Source organism: Ovis aries, chromosome 14 (assembly GCF_016772045.2).
Source record: "Ovis aries strain OAR_USU_Benz2616 breed Rambouillet chromosome 14, ARS-UI_Ramb_v3.0, whole genome shotgun sequence".
NCBI lineage: Eukaryota > Metazoa > Chordata > Mammalia > Artiodactyla > Bovidae > Ovis > Ovis aries.
Genome location: NC_056067.1, coordinates 14,267,854 through 14,287,454, shown reverse-complemented (window position 1 = coordinate 14,287,454; position 19,601 = coordinate 14,267,854). Strand labels below are relative to the sequence as shown.

The 19,601-nt window shown below is 53.7% G+C and overlaps 2 protein-coding genes across 14 annotated transcripts; one reads left to right on the top strand and one right to left on the bottom strand.

Annotated features, from left to right (window-relative positions):
* The first annotated feature begins 145 nt into the window (after positions 1-145).
* CENPBD1 (Putative CENPB DNA-binding domain-containing protein 1) lies at positions 146-1,777 on the top strand. The gene has a single exon (XM_015100418.4). The coding sequence runs from the start codon at positions 146-148 to the stop codon at positions 1,775-1,777; it is 1,632 nt and encodes a 543-aa protein (XP_014955904.1).
* A 736-nt stretch (positions 1,778-2,513) lies between these two features.
* DEF8 (differentially expressed in FDCP 8 homolog) lies at positions 2,514-18,782 on the bottom strand. Of its 13 annotated transcripts, XM_060398291.1 has the most exons (14): positions 18,703-18,782; positions 18,251-18,422; positions 15,976-16,036; positions 14,663-14,784; positions 13,939-14,036; positions 12,621-12,770; positions 11,710-11,851; positions 10,376-10,540; positions 9,742-9,869; positions 9,389-9,502; positions 8,486-8,566; positions 7,785-7,925; positions 7,576-7,685; positions 2,514-6,696 (listed from the first exon to the last, which is right to left on the bottom strand). In XM_060398291.1, exons 4-14 carry the CDS (start codon positions 14,772-14,774, stop codon positions 6,594-6,596), a joined length of 1,344 nt encoding a protein of 447 aa, XP_060254274.1. In that variant the 5' UTR covers positions 14,775-14,784; positions 15,976-16,036; positions 18,251-18,422; positions 18,703-18,782; the 3' UTR covers positions 2,514-6,593. The 13 variants fall into 13 exon arrangements, with proteins under 13 accessions (XP_060254274.1, XP_042087497.1, XP_042087498.1 ...); XM_042231563.2 differs by lacking the exon at positions 15,976-16,036; XM_042231564.2 differs by lacking the exon at positions 18,251-18,422.
* Between the last annotated feature and the right edge of the window lie 819 nt (positions 18,783-19,601).

The following is a 19,601-nucleotide window of genomic DNA, read 5'->3' as shown; positions in this document are numbered from 1 at the left end:
GCTGACCCGGTCACGTCCCCGGTGTCGTCATCCTGCGCCTCCGGGAAGCCCCACTTTCTCTTCCCCAAATTCTGCGAAGGGGCGTGGAGCAACCACAGGCTTTCTTGCCCCTGAGACTGCTGTGGTTAGTACATACGGGCGGCAAATGCCTGGGAAAAGGTCCCTAAACGCCGCAGTCATCCGGAGTGCCAAAAGGGAAAGGAAAGCAATCACCCTCGACGTGAAGTTAGAAGTGTTAAGACGGTTTGAAGTGGGTGAGAAGCTCAGCCAGATCGCAAAGGCCTTAGGCCTTGCTACCTCTACAGTGGCGACCATCAGAGATAATAAAGACAAAATCAAAGCGAGTTCACAAATAGCCACTCCTTTGAGAGCCTCCCGGTTGACTCGCCACCGAAGTGCAGTCACGGAGACCATGGAGCGGTTGTTGCGCTTGTGGCTTGAAGACCAGAGCCAGCGAAACGTGCCCCTGAGTGTCACCGTTATTCAGAAGAAGGCCAAGAGTTTGTTTGATGACTTACAGCGTGAGCAAGGTGAAAGCTCTCAAACAGAAAAGTTTACTGCAAGTAAAGGGTGGTTTGTGAGATTCAAGGAACGCCACTGTTTGCCCCACTTCAAGATGAACATTGCAGCTCCTGCCAAGGAGGATGAATATCCAGAAATACTGAAGAGCATCATTCAGGAAGGTGAGTACACCCCCCAGCAAGTTTTTAATGTGGATGAGACAGGTCTTTATTGGAAAAGACTGCCTGAAAGAACGTTTCTTTCAGTAGAAGAGAGAGCTCAGCCAGGATTTAAATCATCCAAAGATCGCTTGATGCTGCTTCTTGGTGGCAACGCAGCTGGGGACTTCAAGTTGAAACCCCTATTGGTGTACCACTCAGAAAACCCCAAGGCTCTGAAGGGGTACTCCAAGCCCAATCTGCCCGTGATTTGGCGCTCAAGCAGAAAGGCTTGGGCAACCAGGAGCATCTTTCATGAATGGTTCACATATTTTTTTTGCCCTGCCATTGAGAAATACTGTGCCCAAAATAACCTGACCAACAAAGCCCTGCTCATCTTAGACAAGGCACCATGCCACCCAGTCAATCTGAGCGATCTGTCTAATAATGTAAGAGTGGAGTATCTTCATGACAGCACAGCTGACTCGATCCAGCCCATGGGTCAAGGTGTAGCCTCTGCCTTCAGAGCTCATTACCTGAGAAGGACTTTTGAGCACATCCTAGAAGCAACAGATGGGGAGGATACAGCAGAGATCAGGGAGTTCTGGAGAAACTACAGCATCATGGACGCTGTGGACAACATTGCAGTAGCCTGGGGAGAGCTCAGACCAGCAACAATGAACAGTGTGTGGAAGAAGATTTGGCCTGAGTGTGTTCATTTCCAGAGTGCTTCCCAAACAGATGGCATTGCACAGCTTCAACAAAATATTGTGATCCTTGCCAAGAGTGTGGCTGTTGGAGAGGTGGGAGAAGCTGATGTGGACCAGCTGCTGCAGTCCCACGAGGAGGGTCTCTCGAATGAGGAGCTGATGCAGCTGGAGCAGGAGCCCGCAGGAGAGGAGGAGGAGGGTGAAGAGGCTGCCCCTGCCCTGCGCCAACTAACCACACGGGAGCTGTCAGCAGCCTTCTCACATTTTGAGGCCGGCTTGCAGGTCCTTACCAGTAACAGCCCTGATGCCATGTGGAAACGTCAAGTTTCAAGAGCAATCAATGATGCAATAAGCTGCTACAGGGAGCTGTACAGTGAGAAGGAGCGGTGCTCCAAACAGCTCTCCTAGGTGACCTCAGTGCACAACACACTCCGCGGCAGGAAGACCAGACATGACAGGGCAACCTCCTAGGTGACACCTGGCCAAGTCTTGGCTTCTAGATGTTTAACATCCTTGGAAACCCTGCTTCTGGTACATTCATTTTGACACTAAAGAGCATCACATCTTGTTACTGAAATTGTGCTTAAATATGCGCTTTAAGAAGATTGAAAGAAAAATCCAGGAAAAGTTATTTAAAACACACAATGAGACCAGCCCTGCTAGACATTGAAACACACTATAAAACCTCTGATTGAATCAAGGAGGTACTCAAATGTGTAGAATACAATAGAAAGTCTAGAAGTAGATACAGATAGGTTTTTTTTAATAGTGCAGGACAGCTAGTTAAAATTTGGCAAAAGCTAGTTAGTTCACACCTCACAGCATACACAGGAATAAACAAACAGATGAGGGATCTAACTGTAAAAGCTGAAACAATACAAATGCTACACAACCCATGGATATATGCCTCTTCCCCAGGGGTGATCAGGAAGATCTTCTGTAACTCAAAGTCCAGGTGAAATTTAAGATTAATCAGTTTGATGATGTGAAAATGTAATAAAATTTTTCCATGAGAATAAAAGAGGACAAACAGAGTCAAAGGCAAACGACACACTGGAAGAAAATTTCTCACAGATAATGAGTTAATATCTCTGATATGTGAAGAACTCTTAAAGATTGAGAAGAAAATACCAAAAACCCCATAGAAAAGTAGACAAAAGATATAATTCATAAGTAAGTAAATTAGCTCTTCAAACATAAGTGCAGATGAAACAACACTCATACCATTTCTCATTATTCAGATCAGCAATAATCAAAAGTATGGCTACACACTCCACTGGTTAGGCTGTGGGGTCACAGGCACCCTCACTGCTGGTGGGAACACAAACTGGTACGTCCCTTACAGAGGAGTATCAAGCACTAATACAAAATATATTTATTTTGATTTAACAATCCCACTTTTAGGAGGATACACTTCCAACAAAAGAAAATACAGATGCATGGATTTTGTTGCAGCCTTGTTTGTAACTTCAAAACCTAGGAAATAGCCTGAAGAGTCTCATGTAAAAAGTCAAATATGAAATGGTGCTTGTACACAAGGGCGAGTTAGACAGTTGTGATGATAACTACAATAATAGAACAAGGACGAACTTAACTGATGTGGAGTGGTTTCCAGGATATATTATTAATAGAAGAAAAGCAACATCAGGAGTAGAGTATGCTACCTTTTGTGGAAGAAAGACAGGGAAGTAAGAAAATACACATACATCATACTCATTTGTACAATAAGAAACAAAGGTGGGAGAAATCAGACTAAAGAGATTGGTTCCAGAGGTGGGAGGAGATATAACTTTTTTACCTTTTATGAAGTTCTGACTTTGGGGACCATGTTAATGTACTGCACAAACAAAAGTAAACAAGGATGGGGAAATAAATCAGTAGACTACCTGAATGGAACCGTATTTCACAGGAACCGCACACCCACAATGAAGAAGCAAAAGCAAGTACTTTTTGACTGTATGCCCTTGGGCTATAGACAAATATTAAAGGCTCATGAGTAGCCTTATTTCTCACCAGCGTAAGTGACCAGTCCCAAAGGTGCTTTCTGTGTACTGTTGGACTGAGCAAATAAGGGTACTCTGGATAAGGGAGCCAGCTTTCTCACTGTCGAGCAAGGAAATAATAAACATAAAAAAGGGAAAGAATGACTTGTGTTGTTTTGAAGTTGGAAGTTTCACTGTGAACTCATGGTTTTTAATGTTTATAGACCAGAAAAGAAATAGATAAGGAGTACTATTTCCACACTACTGAAAGGACCTATGGGCAGTGATCAGCCCAAAAGTGAGCACACCCAACTATCACATTCATCCTCCACCAGAAGATCCCAAGGCTCCTCAGAGAAATAACTGGTGTCAGGGCTGGGACTGGGGCAATTACTAACTAAGCCTGAAACACTTTCCTGTGCTAGAAGTAAGAAAGTGCCTAAAGAGTGCCAGGAAGATGTCAGTCAGCTGGACCAAGTGGACCAGAGCGTTTTGAGTAGGACAGATGACAAATTGGACCCATCCACCACTTTGGTGGGTGGAAAATCCCACCAAAAGTGCAAAGCCTGAGTCCAGTCAAAAAAAACCCACACTGAAGGAAAGTCTTCAGAATAATTTATCTGTGATTTTCTGTGTCAGAGTCCTGAACCCTTCCAGATTAAAGACTAAAATGACATGGCAACCAAGTGGCTCAATCTGAACACACTTGCTGTAGGCTTTATGGTCGGCATCCACGTGAGCATCCTGATGTCATGACTACGCCGTAGCTGTGGGAGGCATGTCCTTGCTGGGGTAACACAGGAGCACTTAGAGGCAAAGGGGCACCATCTGCAACTTCCACCAGATGGTTCAAAAGAAAGTGTGTGGAGAAAGAGTAAGGCAAAATGGGGAAAATGTTAACATTCACGGAATCCAGGAGATGGGTACCTGGGAATGTGTTTGCAGCACTTCTGTAAACCTACAGCTGTTAAAGTTAAAAGTTTAACAAAAACTCATCCTCATACCTGAAGTGGATGGGTGGAGACTGCATGCTCCCTCTGATACCAAAGTGTGGCTTTAGTTGTTTGACGTGGAGGCGCCAGCGTGGGCCCACAGACAGCCCACACACACCCTTCCCCCACCCCTTGTGTCACACACTGCTGATGTTTCTTTGAGATCATCCTCAAAACCAGAGGTCGTATCTCCAGAGAGAAATGTACATACACAGAGGTTTGAATGTCATTTGGGAGGGGGTCTCGGGTTCTCCTGAGCTCCAAGGGCCCTTTCAGTGAGTCAAACTTGAAGACCAGAGGTGCTTCTGGGAGCTAGACCTGGGCTGGCACTGCTTACACTGAGTTAACATGACAGTCCTCCCTCTGGGAGGACTCAGGAGAGAAGACATAGGTTCTGTTACAGAGTCAGACTGGGCTCAGCACTTCCTGGAACCCAAACAACCCCAGAGGGTGTGCTTTAGTGCAGCCTACAGAGGTGTCAGCACACTGAGGCCAAGGTCAGGTGCCCCATTTACACCTGACCCTGTGGGAGGGGCCTGTGGGCTCTGACTAACCCTGCAGCAAACCCTGCTGTGTCCGCAGCACCCAGCCCACACAGCTCTCCTGGGAGGCCTGCCCATACTAACTGGTTCCTCTGGGTTCTGTGATGTGGTCTCAGAAAGACCTACACATGATTCCGTTTAAAGAATCTGTCACCCAGAAGGGGGAGGAGAAGACGTGATGTGGGAGGAAGTTTAAAAAAAAGAGTCAACCTTGCTCAACAAATGGCTACTGACATTTCTTACGGACACAGTGACTGTAACCTGAATAACACGATGCTGATTACAGAGTCCATTTGGGAGAAGCCAGGATCCCTGGGACAGAAATGTGATGCCACAGTGAGACGTACAGATCTGAGGTGTAGGAAGAGGGTGCTTAGCCTTTAACCCCCTAGACCCAAGAATGGGAAGCAGGGTGGCCCCATCTGGACCAGCCCCCCACACTGACATTCTGAACAGCCCAGCACAGTCAGAGGGTGGCCTAAAGTCCCTGGGCAGGGCTTCCCTGGGGTGCAAAGGGGCATGGAGGGGTTGGCACTGTCCTTACCCACCCCCCACATTGGCTCAGCTGGCCTCCCTGTTGGCCAAGCCTCTCCTTGCGCTTCCCAGTCAAAGGTGATGGATGTCCAGGTGACAGCCTCCTGCCCACCAGCCACCACATGTGTGTGTCAGCCCCAGGTGTCAACAGCCAAGCACAATCCAGGGCAAGAAGAAGGCCAGCAAAGCCAGGGCAGCCTTCCCCTGGATGGTCCCCACAAATGCATCTTCCCCACTGGGTCAGTCCTCCATGCCCAGCTCCCTCTGCCCGCTGGTGGCAGGACCTCCCACAGCTCATGAGTCCTGCCTGGTGCTCCCCTGAGCAAGTATTTCCAGTGCCTGATCTCAGTTCCCCAAACAGAAGGCCCCGGTTGGGGGGTCTCTGAGTGATTCAGAGTCCTCCATAGGCACACTCGGTCCAGGTCTACTGTCCCCTAGCCCTCTCACCTAACCTTGACCTGCCAGGGGCATGGTCTTGCCCAATACCTGGAAGCACACTTCCTCACTGGGTGGGACCCCCTCAGCCACCCAGCATGAAGCACCAGAGTGAGCTGGGCTGGGCCAAGGCAGGGGCGGTTAGGAGGTGAGATCTCCACGGCAGCCAGCAGCCCCTGGAATGGTCCTACTGGCGAAGACCCCAGAGAGAGAACCCGGGGGCAGGGGCAGGGCCCTTGGGAGATAGTGATGAACACAGCCCCAGCCAGGGACAACCAGGGGACCTCAAAGAGGCCAGGGGCTGGGGGAGGGGCCTCCAAGTAGAACCCACACCATCCACCACAGGCAAAAGTCAGGCTAAGGCTGCATCCTCAGTCTTGTCAGCACTCCCGGAAGACTTCCAGGATTTCCAGGATAGCCAGGGCCCAGCAGCCTTGCTCCCAACGTGGGCAGAGTAGGGTGGGGGGCTCTTGACCAAAGAGGAGGTGAGGGATGCTCCCCCCACCTGACCCTCAAAGCTCTGCAGTGGAGGAAGGGTGCACATCCTGGCCCTCACAGCAGCCAACCCAAAAAACAGACACTTCAAGCCCCAGCACGAGCCGGGGGACGGTGGTCCTGATGGTGCTGGCTCAGCAGTGGCGGGGTCCAGGGGCCAGACCCTAGGTCTCCACAGTACAGGAAACATGTTGACTGTGGCAACGGCCAGCAGGACAGACAGGCCTAGAAGGGCTTCCATTGCTCAGGCATCCAGGTCTGGACCAGGCTCCTGGAAGAGCGACTGCTTCCGCAGAGTGAGGCGCGCACACCTAGGGCACGTGGTGGAATTGTCGTAGTAGCAGTCCCTGGGGGAGACAGGAATGGCCATGAAGAGGGGGCTCCACAAGTAGAATTGTAACCCTGAGTCTTCACAATATTCCTTTAGCAGACGGGAGCCTGCAGCAGTCTCACCCAGGTGTGCCGGCCAGGCCTGTATCCCATACATACCTCTGCACAGACATCCCAAGGGGCCACACCTATCACCTGGTACCCTCTGACCCTCTCAGTGACTCCCCTCCCTGACCTGTTTCCACTACTGTGTAAAGCGTCCCCCGCCCAGGGCTCTGTGGAGGTGCACACAGTTCCCATGGCAGCTTAATTTTTGAAAGGGACACAGCAACATTTGATAGGACACCACACAAACTGCCAGCTCAAGGGAGCTCAGAGTTTCAACACTTTCTGCTACAGTCCTTACTGAGACTGCAGTCCAGCTCTGCTGATCTGTGAGGCTGTGGGTCACTCTGAGAAACAACAAGGGCCAGGAAAGTCCAGTGTGGACAGAAACAGGGTGGTGGGGTCCCATCTGAGCCCAGTGTGACAAGCCGTGTGGGCCCCACAGGCACACGCCTACTGTTAAGTGTACTTAAAGAGTTCAAATATCTTCTTCCCACTTCTGTGTGTCATTCTTCCAAACATCCACAAGTCTTTAGGACATAAATGCTTCCATTGTTGAACCTAAGTACTTAATAAATAAAACTGCTGGGTATTTCTTGTGGCCTAGGGATGTTTGAAAAAAGAAAATCACAAAAACTAGAGAGCTTAGGAAGCTCCAGCCTCAGTAAACTTAAGTCCCATTTGAAACCAGGTGGCAAAGGTCAAGCCCCAGCCTCTCCCCACCCAACATTCCCAGCACCTGTCTCTCCCACACCTGTCTACAGTCTATGGAGGCAGACGCTCACACAGACCTGTGGAAGACGGCAGAGCAGTCGGCGCACACGGACGTGTGGCTGTCGAAGGGGAACAGCACATCTCCCTCCCGGCAGAGCTCGCACACAAAGCCCTTGGCCTGGCACCGCTGCAGGCGAGGCGGGGAGGTCAGTGCCCACTCCCAGGTGGGGGGGTACATCCTCCCGAGCCGCCCTCCCACCTCCCCACCTGGCTTGTGGGGGCCCACCTCACAGTCCAGTTTGATGTGCTTGGCAAACAGCGTGTGGGTCTCAGCCAGAGAGCAGCCCAGCCGGCCCGTGTGCGTGTCTAGCAGGTCCTGCACCGAGTACATCTCATCGTTCTCCACAAAGTGCTGCCGGTCCTGGAGCTGCAGGCGCAGCCATGTGACCCCGGGGCCGCCAGACCCGGCCCTTGCCTGCCCGGAGCCCTCTTCCCAGCTTTATCTTGTCCACACATCTCACCACCCCATGCGCTGCTTCCTACTCTTCCTGTCAGCCCAATCTGGAGAGTGCACCCCTAGGTGAGGGCCAGGTGCCGCCCGCTCTGCTCGCTGCTCCCCAGGACCCAGAACACTGTCGGCCGCAGCAGGCACCCAGTGAGCGCTTGCAAACAAGTAGGTGAGCCGCGAAGTGTTCTGTGGTTGGCCCTCCCTGGGTCCACTCTGTGGAGGCTCCCGTGAAGGCTGCAGGGGGACACCCACTCTCTCAGTGCTTCTCGTGCTGACAGAAGCAGAAACCACTTCTGCGGGTAGAATGCTTTTGTGGGTAGACCTGGTGTTCCCTGGAACAGTGCGGAGACCCTCTGCTGACGGCACAGCACACGCTCAGTGTCAAGCCTTCCCCTCACAATCCTGGTCTGTTTCCTGCCCTCCTGGAGGACCCCTTCCCCACCCACCCCTCCCCTACCCCGGGGGACGGGTGGACTGACCTGCAGGAGCAGGCGCGCTGCCATGGCCTCCCTGCAGGTGATAAAATATGGCTTCATGAGCAAGATATCCTGGCGCAGCTTCTGTGGACAAGAGGGGCAGGTGGGCATTTCTGGCCAGAGCAGGGGCTGTGCCAGGCATGTCTTCATGGTCAGTGCGGGTGGGGCGGGGCTGGCTTTGTGGGAAGCTTTGTCACTTTACACTCCAGGTCAGCAGAGGACTGTAAGTGCATTCCCGTCCCCCCACGACAGTCCCAGCTTTGAGCCCTCCAGCCGAGCTCAAGGTCAAGCCACAGCTTCCCCACCAGGCAGGACCCTAAACTTCCTTCGTGCACAGTTGCTCCCCACCCAGCTCCACACGTGAACACACCCCTTGGGAGCACCTGAGCTTGCATCAGACGGCCCAGTTGAACCCAGATTCCCTCCTCAGCTCAGTGGCCCTGTGCCTCAGCTCCTCTCCAACAAGTCCCATTCCTCTCCGCACCTGCCTGAGGCACACCCCACCCTGCCCTCCTGCTGAGTGCCAAAGAGAGGACCCTCAGTAACACACAGCTCCTCAGAACACCAACCAGACATGGCTGGGCCAATGTGAGGCTGCTCTTGACAATACACACTGGGATGCAGACTAACACAATACAGACACGCCACACGATGTATCTCAATAATGTGCACGAACTAAAAGACGTCACTGAGATGAACTTCATTTTTCTACTGTGGTTGCTAGAAAATTTCAAACTGCCTCTGAGCCTCGCGTCCTCTTTCGTATTGTGACTGGACAGTTGCTCTAGCGACTTTAACTTAAAGGACAGTAGGGGAGGGGGGTGCCCAGCGACACAGGTGGCATCTCCTCACACAGCTGCGAAGGGAGAGCAGGGTTGCCCCACGCCCGGCCCTCCCCTGTCTTACCCGGATCTCTACCAGCTCCTCCACATAGTTGAACAGCAGAGGATTGATCTCCCGGAGCCGGAGCACTGGCCTCGACATCATCAGCGCCAGGTAGCGCATGCTGCCACGGGACACCTGGGCCAGAGGGACGGAAAGGTGCCACCTCTGCACTCCGCCCCGCCCCCGCAGCACCGCCCTGGCTCGGGCCCCGCCCCACTCTGCCCCACCCCGAGGCCCCGCCCCAGTCTGTGTCCTGACCCGCCCCCGCAGCCACGTCCCACCCCCCAGCGCTCCGCCACGCCCCCGGCCACACCACGCCCCGACCCAATCCCCAGGGCGGCACCCCTCGCTCCCCGCTCTCTCTCCCCGCGCACCTTGCGCGGCTCGAAGTCCCAGTTGTGCACCACACGGGCTGGGATGACAGCCAGATCGTTCCAGTGGCAGTGGCTGCAGTAGTACTGGCCAGTGTAGTCGCACTGCCGGGCCTCGCTGGGCACACCCCCTGTGGAGGAGATGTCCCAAAGTCAGGGAGACCGGAGAGGTCCTCTCCCCCAGCTGCACCAAGGGTTCCCCACCGCCCCCCGCCCCGCCCGGCCCCGCCCCTGACTCGTCCTCTTCTAAGTCGCCCCGCTTCCCGTTTCCCATCAGTAAAATGGGACAGTAGATAGGGAATCCCTCGAGTCAATGTCAGTGTGTTTCTAGGAAGGCCTGACACACAGGGTGTGAGTGTAGTGTGGTCTTCCCATGGGGTGGGTTTTCTGTGATGATGCAGTCACAGGAGGGAAACTGTAGCCCAGCCCTACAGGGACTCCTAGGGGAACCTTGGTCAGTTTGGGCGGGCGTGAAAAGGTGCCAAAAGCAGTCCTTTCTGGCTTCCCAAGGAGAGGAGCTCAACTGCGCATTCCTCCCACTTACTCACTCCGCTGATAGCAGGGCACCCTGCCCAGAACAGCTCCCCTCAGCCCTGTGCCCTGCCCAACTCCTGCCCCCCACCCCGGGGGCACTCACGCAGAGAGATGGGTGCTCGGCATTCAGCACAGCGGTAATCCTGGCTGTCCAGGCCTGCCTCAGGGCAGATGTTCAGCTCATACTCGGCCTGGTGGCTGACTTTGGACCGCACACAGGGCTTGGAGATGAGGTTCAAACACTTGCTGTGACAGCGGTAATAACACCCTGGGATGGGGGCCCAACAGCAGGCCTCTTAGGAAGAGCACCACTCTGCAGCCCAGGATGACCTTCAGCTTCTGGGACCCCCAGGGGGCTCCACTCGGCTTCCCAGACCAACCCAAGAGCCTCTCCAGGTGCCACTGCAGGTCCCCAAATGTCCCCACCCCAAGCCTTGCCCTGAAGGTACGTGCACACCTTTCCCCCAATTTCAGACTCAGAAGTCCAGGGGCCTACCAGCCATGCCCACTGGGATACCCAAGGGATCAAGGCCAAGCCATCTAAGTAAAACCTGGTTCTTCCTACCCAAATCCACCCCAGCTTCCCATCTCAGGTTTCAGGGACTCTGTCTTTCAACCTCCTGAGACTACAAACTGGGAAGTCATCCCGACTCCTCTCTTACACCCATGTCCAGTCCTTTAGCCACAGTTGCACTTGGCCCTTCTCATCTAAATGTCAGAGTCTCACCCTGGTCAGAAGCCCATCATTTTCCCTCCCCCATGCCACACTCAGATCAGCAGGTGGAGTTAAAACCTAAGTATATCCACCCAAATGGCCCCAGTGCACTTAGAGAAAAGCCCCCTGCCACCTCTGAAGCACCTCTATGCCACGCTGCTCTCTGCTCCTCCTCAAATACGCTGGACACACACTGACCACAGGCCTTTGCACAGACAGCTCCCCTGCAGAAATGTTCCTTCCCAGATATGCTCCTGGTTTGCCCCTAACCTCCAAGCTTTTTTATTAAATGTCACATGAAGCCTTTTCATTTCACCCTAAAATAGCAGCACCCCACCCCCTGACATGCTTGTGCCTCACCTAGCCTTCTTCACTATTTCTAACATACCACATCGCTGACTCATTTGATTTCTCATCCAGAGCAGCACCTCCAATACAGTGATGTGTTTCTACAATGTCCTGCGGGGTGGCCACCAACCTTGCATGGCTATGGTATACTTGGAACATGCACAGTACAACTGAGGAGCTACTTATCTATGTTCAATAATTTAAATTTGAAACGTCACATGTGGCTAGTGGACTTAAGCCCAGTGAAGGCAGACACCTCTTGCTACACCCACCACACACTGCAGGGTTCTGCAAATACTGAGGACACGATAGAGAACCCCTCTCCCTGGAGACCTAGACTGCCAGCCCAGAAGGGCAGTCTGGTCTCCGCCCACCTGTGCAGGTGTACCAGGTCTGAATGAGGCCCCAGATGACTGTGTTACACTTGTCACATGTCTGCTTCACACTCTTGCTCTTCTCCTTGTAGAAGCGGTGCTCAAGAAGGACTCGAATGTTGGGCTCATCCTCATTGGGGTCCTAGGGAGGAGACCAGGGAGGGGTCACAGCTCCTTCTGGGCACATGAGTCCCTTGACTGCATCTTCCAGGCACCACATACAGCAAAGGTTACCACAGACCCCTCCCTTTATAATAGAACAGGGTGCCCGGTCAGGCCTGGTCCACTGAGATTACAGACCACCTCTGTACCTAGGTGCTGCGCCAGGGCCACATTAGGGCCAAGGGCATGTAAGCAGTACTGAGGGGCACTCGCTGCCCTCCCTGCTTTGTTTCGGCTGGCTGAGAGCAGACCCAGATTGGTGGAAGCTGTCCTGGACTTGCCAGGGACGAGCAGAGCAACATTAGAGGGGGACCTGCAGTCTCCAATGCCAGTAGCTGCCAGATGGGCCCAGGGAACCCGCAACACTTCCATGTGAGTAAATCTACACAACCAATCCTTTAAGCCACTGTCTTTCGGGGTGTCTGAGCCCATACTATTGCCTTACCTATATTCTAATGAACCTACCACTGTCCAAATCCCATGGACTCATGAACCAGACTCAAGGACTACATGATGGACCCCAGTGGTTATTGGCGTCCAGGATCCACGACCCCTTCTGTTGTCATCTCCAGGGAACCAGGCCACGCTCTGGGTCATGTGGTTCAAGGTGGGACTAACTCACCCACCTGCTTCAGTGGGTGGACACATGACCCAGGACTACAGGCAGGATCAGAGCTGGGCTGAGGGCCCATCACTCCCCCAGCCCCCACTTCAGCTCTGGCTGCTGGTGGGGGTGGGCCGGCACCCACCTTCAGCTCCTGCAGCTTCAGCCGGAGATGGATGAGTCTCACCACGGCGTCCTTCTGCTTCTCCGAGTGCTCTGGCAGGTCCAGGATGACTTGCTTGCACTCCTGGATGGCCTGCCGCAGCTGCTGGACATCAGAGGCCAGGAACAGGCCCTGCTCACATGGGGGAGGGCAGTTTGGGGATGATGATAGTCGGATTGTGTGTCGTTGGGCCCAGAACAGATCTCCCCACCCATCTCGAGCCCCGATGGCCCAAAGACTTGCTCAAGGCCCAGGACCATCAGCAGCAGAGGCCGGCACCAGCCCACACCACCTGCCCGCTCTCTGGACATTTCCACCCATGGGCCTCTGGAGACCTAACTCACAGTGTTCTTCAAAACACAACTTCCCTCTTTTAGAAATCCAATTGCTTTTCTGGCTGTGCTATCTCGCTTGCTTCTACAGAACTTCCTCTTGGATGAAAGCAGGGGAAATGACACTTGTCTGTCAAGAAGGAGAGGAAGTGGCCTCTGGTTCAATTGCCAAGCTCAGAGACACCCCTGGCTGCCACCTGCCCTTGGGCTCAGCACCTAACAGGCTGACCCGAGCTCGGGTCCAACAAAGCCCTAAACTTGGGCAACGAAACAGGCTAGGTCTCAGAGTTAGAGGCTGAGGCCCCAAGAAAGGGGTGTCACTGCCCACAGGAGTGCAAAATAAGGGTTCAAACACATAACTAAGAGGAGTGTATGTACCTGCAGAATGTAAAGTTAAAGGCCACATGACCAGCAAAATGAGCAGCAAACGAGAAATGGGGGCTCAGGTGAATCTTAAAGTCCTATGTTAATGTTACCATAGCATCTCTCTCAATCAACAGTTGGAGATAGTTTGCAAAGATTTTGAAACTGTAAAGGAGTTATTAGAGCTTTTTAATTTAAAAAAAAAAAAAACACCCCACAAGGTTTTCATGGAACAAAACCTAGCTCAGACAGGAGTGGTCCTGCCTAGCTGAGCAGGTGGTGGTGGGCAGCGGCTGCCCTCGCCTTTACCCTGCAATGGACCACAGGATTCCCCAGAACCCCAGATGGAATCAACCCCCATATTTGCTTTGTAGTATCCTGCATGGAGGGGAGAGAATGGCTGCCCAGGACAACAGAGCCCAGGCTTCCAAACACCGCATCCAACCCATTTCTGCAGGCCAGCACACAGGTATAAGGTGGGAGCCGGGTGTCACACAGGCCTCAGACTCCACACCTAGGAGACCCAGCTGAGATGGACATGGCCAACCCCTCAAACTCTGGTGGGGGGGTGGTCACCTTGTCCACCCACAGACCCTGAACCTTACCACGGGGCGAGCGAAGTGGTCCTCAGACAGGCCAAGATCCATTACACGCTCTGGGCAGCGGGACTCTGGCTCCCCAGGAGGCAGCTCAGGCAGGCGCGCTGCAGCAGGGCAGGTGGGGAGGGCGGCAGAGAGACAAGTCAGCCTGCCACCCCAGGAGGGCGCTGAGGGACCCTCGGGGAGCAGGGAGCCCACAGAAGTGCCCAGGGAAGCAGGGCTCTACTCTGGGGTGAGCCCCGTGTCCACCAGCAGAGGACCCTGTGTCCTTGTGGCCACAGGACAGAGCCGTGCAAAACCAGGGTTACAGAAGCACGCCAGTTTCTAAGGCTCACAGCTTGTGTGTGCATCTGTGGCCTGGAGGAGGACCTCTGAAGGGCTACATACCAGGACATGGGAGCCCCTGGGTGGACTCTGGCACCCTGTGCGCTCAGTCTGCAATCTCAGGGCTCACATCCTGCTGACCTCTCACCCTGCAGGGCTCGGCTCTGAGTTCACGCCCCGAGTGTTCCCTGAGGAAGTGCCTGCTGTGTGCGGCCCCTGGGACAAGGCAGGCAAGACAGTGAGACATCCCCGCCCAGGGGCGTGTTCATTCTCCTGAGGACCGACGGGGAAGCAGTCTGATCTGTGAAGAAGCCACCTGCATGCGCCCAGGGGGAACCACCTAAGAGGATGAGGGCTGGCGTGAGCAGGGCAGACCACCTACACAACCCCAGCCCCCCGCATCCACCTTGAGAAGTAATGTCCAGGGCCTCCTCGCCAGCCCCCTGCTCATGCTGCTGCTTGTTGAAGGGGTTGAGATGGACCTGCCGGAACCGGGCGAGCTTCTCGTCATATTCCATAGCATCCTACCTGCAGACAGCAGAGCAGAGCAGAGGTGGGTGTCCAGAACCCAGGTTCACTGGGGTCTCCTTCCCTTTTCAAGTGCCTGAGATATCAGAGTGGAGACCTGGCCCCTCTCACTTCCCCTGGAGGGTCCAGGCCAAATATCCCCACACCGTGGCCTCCCCCCCGCACCCCCTCCCCAAGCCAGCTCAGCCCCCACGGCTGGCCCCTCAGTGAAAGCAGTGATGCCCACCGATGGGGCAGGCAGGGCTGGGGGTGCCCAGCCAGACCTCCGGCACGGAGCCCCTTTGGTCCTGCACAAATTGCCTGGACAGCCAACACTCAGTGCCTCCCTCTCGCCCAGGACCCAGGGTGCTCCTTCCCTGTCAGAGCACCCAGAAAGCCCAGCCAACAGAAGGCTCAGTGCTGATGCCAGGGCTCAGGCCTGCCCTGCCACCTGCAGTGTGGCCCAGGGCAGGACCAACCTTAACACTGCCCTGTGGAGAGGCCTCCTGAATGCTCTATAACCACCATGCGGCCTGAGCCCACGGCTGGCCCCACACCCCGGAACCCAAGGGCACAGGCAACAAGTGCTGAGCTCACAGCTGGGAGGTCAGCAAACCAGACACACAGGGCTGGTGGCTCCTGAGACAGAGGCCCACACTTAACTAGCTGACCTACATTCCTTAGCTTCTCTCTGCTCCAAAGACAAAATGAGTTCACAGGAGGTTGAAAGATGTTTTCAAAACTTTGTAGGAAGGACATGGATGTTGGCTATGCTCTACTGACACCTGGGTTGCAGTCTGAAATAACCTGTAACTATAAAAGGCAATCCTATGACTCCTGTGTGCCCACACACACACTGAAAGGAAAACTGAGCCAGCAGCAATGGCCCGAAGCCACCCTTCACCCCTGGTGTTGCCCTGCACCTGGGTGGGGACCCCCACACCTCTGCGGGACCTGTCTGCCTCTGGAGGGATGTGGGTTGAAGGTTCTGGACCGGTAGAACTGGCACCTGCAGACCAGCTACCTACTGGTCACAGCAGGGCAGGACATGGTGCCATGAGCCCAAACCCCTATCTCCCTTATAACCTGAGGTCTCTGGGAAGCTCACAAACTGTTCGGCTCTGATGCCCAGCACCTCCCCAGATGACAGGAACCACAGGGCCCAGGGAAGCCTCCAGAATGCAGGGGAGACCCAGCTGTCCCCATACTCACCAGACCCTTCTTCCCAAGTGGTGAAGAATCCCTGGGCTGCTCACCCCCAGGCTTCATTCAACTGAGACACAAATAAACTTCTGCTTAAACTACTGTTATCAGGAGGAGGATTTCTGTCTCTTGCAGCCAAAACAGATCCATACTAATCACCCCCAACAGACTGTGATCAGCAGGCAAATTGGCCCTACTCAAATCCACACTCTATCAGCTCTAGCTGTGTGACCTGGGGCAAATGCCTAAACCTTTCTGTGCTTTGAGCTGGCATGTTTCAAGCGGGGATAATAAGAGTATCCGCTGTAAAGAGATACAGTCTAAAGGAGACTACAAACAGGAGACTAAGCATAGGTGCATGGCAGTGACACCACATGCCAGTCAGTCCAGCCCCCAAAGACTGGAGGGTCAGGAGCCACCCCCATGGGTCTCTCCTCAGAAACCTCTCAGGGTTTTACAGTACAGCCAGAGGCATTATAGAGAACAGGATGACATTCCTGAAAAAACTAGAAATAGACTTGCAATATGATCGTGCAATGCCACTCCTGGGCATACATCTGGAGAAAACTGTAATTCAAAAAGATACACGCACCCAGCATCCATCACAGCACTATTCACAATAGCCAACACGTGGAAAGAACTTAAATGTCCATCAACACGTGAGTGGACAAAGGTGTGGTACAAATATACACAATGGAATATTAGCCATAAAAAAAGAATGAAACAACGCCATTTGCAGCAACATGGATGCAACTAGAGATTACCACACTAAGTCCAAAAGACAGATACCATGTGATATCCCTTAAATGTGGAATCTAAAATATGACACAAATGAACTTATCTGCAAATAAGAAACAGACACACGAATGTAGAAAACAGACTTGTGTTTGCCAAGTGGTTGAGGGTGGGGGTTGGATTGGGGTTATGGGGTCAACAGATGCAAACCATTATATAAAGGATGTATAAACAAGAAGATCCTTCTGTATAGCACAGGGAAATATAGCCCACATCTTGTAATAAACCATAATGGACAAGAACGTGAACAAGATAACTGTATCTGTGACAGAAGCACTTTGTTGTGCACCGGAAGCTAACACAACATTGTAAATCAATTACATTTAAATTTTTTAAAATACTCAAAATGCACAGGTTCTTAGGCCTTAGTCAGAAAGAAAATAAAATATGGCCTGAGGAGCTCAAAGGCAGTAACACTGCTCAGCTGCCCTTCTCTGGGATACAAGCCCTCCTGGAAATCACATTTCTCATTAAGCTCCTGATGGGTAGGCCAGGCAGAGAGGCCATGGATGAGTGAGTGACTGGGGTAACCTGACCTCTCTCAGCCTCAGTTCCTCTCCTGCCAAAGTTAAGAGAATTGCATTTTCCAGGGAGAAGAGGGTACCAGGAGCAGCCAGAAGGGGCCCTAATGCAGGGGCCCAGCTGACAAAGTACACAGCAACGGCTTAGAGGAGAGCAATAGCAACCCTAACCACCTGACCGGGTTCACCAACAGAGAGCTGCTGCTGCTTCTGCTGCTAAGTCACTTCAGTCGTGTCCGACTCTGTGCGACCCCATAGATGGCAACCCACCAGGCTCCCTCGTCCCTGGGATTCTCCAGACAAGAACACTGGACTGGGTTGCCATTTCCTTCTCCAATGCATGAAAGTGAAAAGTGAAAGTGAAGTCTCTCAGTCGTGTCCGACCCTCAGCAACCCCATGGACTGCAGCCTTCCAGGCTCCTCTGTCCATGGGATTTTCCAGGCAAGAGTACTGGAGTGGGGTGCCATTGCCTTCTCCGCCAACAGAGAGCTCTGCACCCCAAATTCAGGCCTGACCTCGCAGGTGCAGGCCGGAAGGTGGACACTGAGCAAGCAGCATGCAGAAAACCCACTAGTCCACTGTCTCCCCTTCTCCAGAGACCTCCTCTCACGGGGGTCGGGGTGAGGAGCCCACGACTTTGCACTTAGAGGACCCTGAGAACAAAGAGCTCAGAGGTGCCTGAACCAGCCTTGCCTGTTCTGCTTGTGACACAGCCACCAGAGGTCCTGTCATCACCCAGCTGCCACCAGAGGTCCCTAAACTTCGCCCCAGAGGGGACAAGGCGAAGGTGCACCCTAGCTGCTCACAGCCATCAGGAGGCCTCCAGGACCCCACCGGGAGCAGGGCCGTTACTGTCCCTTTAAGGATTGCTTGCCACTGAAGCTTGGCAGCGCCACCCCTGCCTCTGGGTGACGCCACCCCAAAAGGGCCTCCCCCACCTTCACCCACAACAACAGCAGCAACGTACACTCTGGGGACCCTCGCTAAGTGGCTCCGCACAGGGACAGGTGTCTTCCACCACACCTCGTCAGTTTCAGAGATGAGGAAACAGGCTCAGAGTGGTCCAGCCCCAGAGCACGGTGGCACAGCCGTGGGGTCCCTTCCGGCCTCTCGCATCCCACAGACGCGCGCGGTGACAGCTGGAAGGGGTGACAGTGTGCCCGGGGACGGCCTTCCCAGCTAGACCCTGACAGAGCGGGATCGGGGCAGCTGAGCTCCCCAAGCCCCTCTGCCCCCAGGTGATCGTCCGGGAGTCTGAATCCTACTTTGCGCCCGGGCCTGGGCCTCGGCCAGGTTCCTCGTCCCCTACGCACCGGTGTCCGTTTCGGGAGAGAGGCTCCCCGGGCTCCGGGGCGCGGTGGCCCGAGCGTCCGAGTCCCCGCCACCCAGAACCCCGCCCGCGCCCCTCCCGCCGCTCACCTGACCACCGCCGCCCCGGTTACATTGTAGCCGCCCCGCCGGGCTCGTTATAGCGTATCCATCGCCGCCCTGGATACACTGTATCCGCCTCGCTCGCTGCTGCCTCCTGCGGTCCGGAGGCTCACGACACAGCGGAGTTTGCGCGTCCCACTCCCGGACTCAGGCCTTCACCTCCCAATTGAAGAAATGGGTGACCCTTCATGCCAATTGTTGAAGATGGTGTGAAATAAAATTCACGCTTCATGGAAGACAAGGAAATTTAAACACGAAAAATTTCTCTGCCCTTTACGTGCCTCTCTCCTCTCTGTGCACCTTATCTGCATTTATGCATCTGCCAAACCACCCCCATCGGCAGAAACGCCTCCTGGAATTCAGCACAGCTGCTTAAAAGATAAGGTCACTTCCTGAACTTCTTTGCCAACAAAGGTCCCTATAGTCAAAGCTGTGGTTTTTCCAGTAGTCATGTACAGATGTGAGGGTTGGACCATAATGAAAGATGAGCACCAAAGAATTGATACTTCCAAATTGTGGTGCTGGAGAAGAGTCTTGAGACTCCCTTGAACTGCAAGGAGATCAAACCAGTCGATCCTAAAGGAAATCAACCCTGAATATTCAATGGAAGAGCTATTGCTCCTTGGAAGCTGAAGCTCCAAAAACTTTGGCCACCTGATGGAAAGAGCTGACTCATCAGAAAAGACCTTGATGCTGGGAAAGACTGAGGGCAGGAGGAGAAGGGGACAAGAGAGAACAAGATAGTTGGATGACATCTCCAACTCGATGGACATGAGTTTGAGCAAACTCTGGAAGATGGTGAAGGACAGGTAAACCTGAAATGCTGCAGTCCACGGGGTCACAAAGAGTTGGACACAACTTAGCAACTGAACCGCTTCTTGATCTTG

Excerpts from the sequence above, each read along its gene's own strand:
- CENPBD1 (XM_015100418.4), top strand. The coding sequence starts at position 146 with ATGCCTGGGAAAAGGTCCCTAAACGCCGCAGTCATCCGGAGTGCCAAA.
- DEF8 (XM_027977789.3), bottom strand. The coding sequence starts at position 14,774 with ATGGAATATGACGAGAAGCTCGCCCGGTTCCGGCAGGTCCATCTCAAC. Across the intron at positions 11,852-12,620 it reads TGAAGCTGCAGGAGCTGAAG|GACCCCAATGAGGATGAGCC; the intron begins GTGGGTGCCGGC and ends TCTCCTCCCTAG. Across the intron at positions 10,541-11,709 it reads GACCTGGTACACCTGCACAG|GGTGTTATTACCGCTGTCAC; the intron begins GTGGGCGGAGAC and ends CCCCCATCCCAG.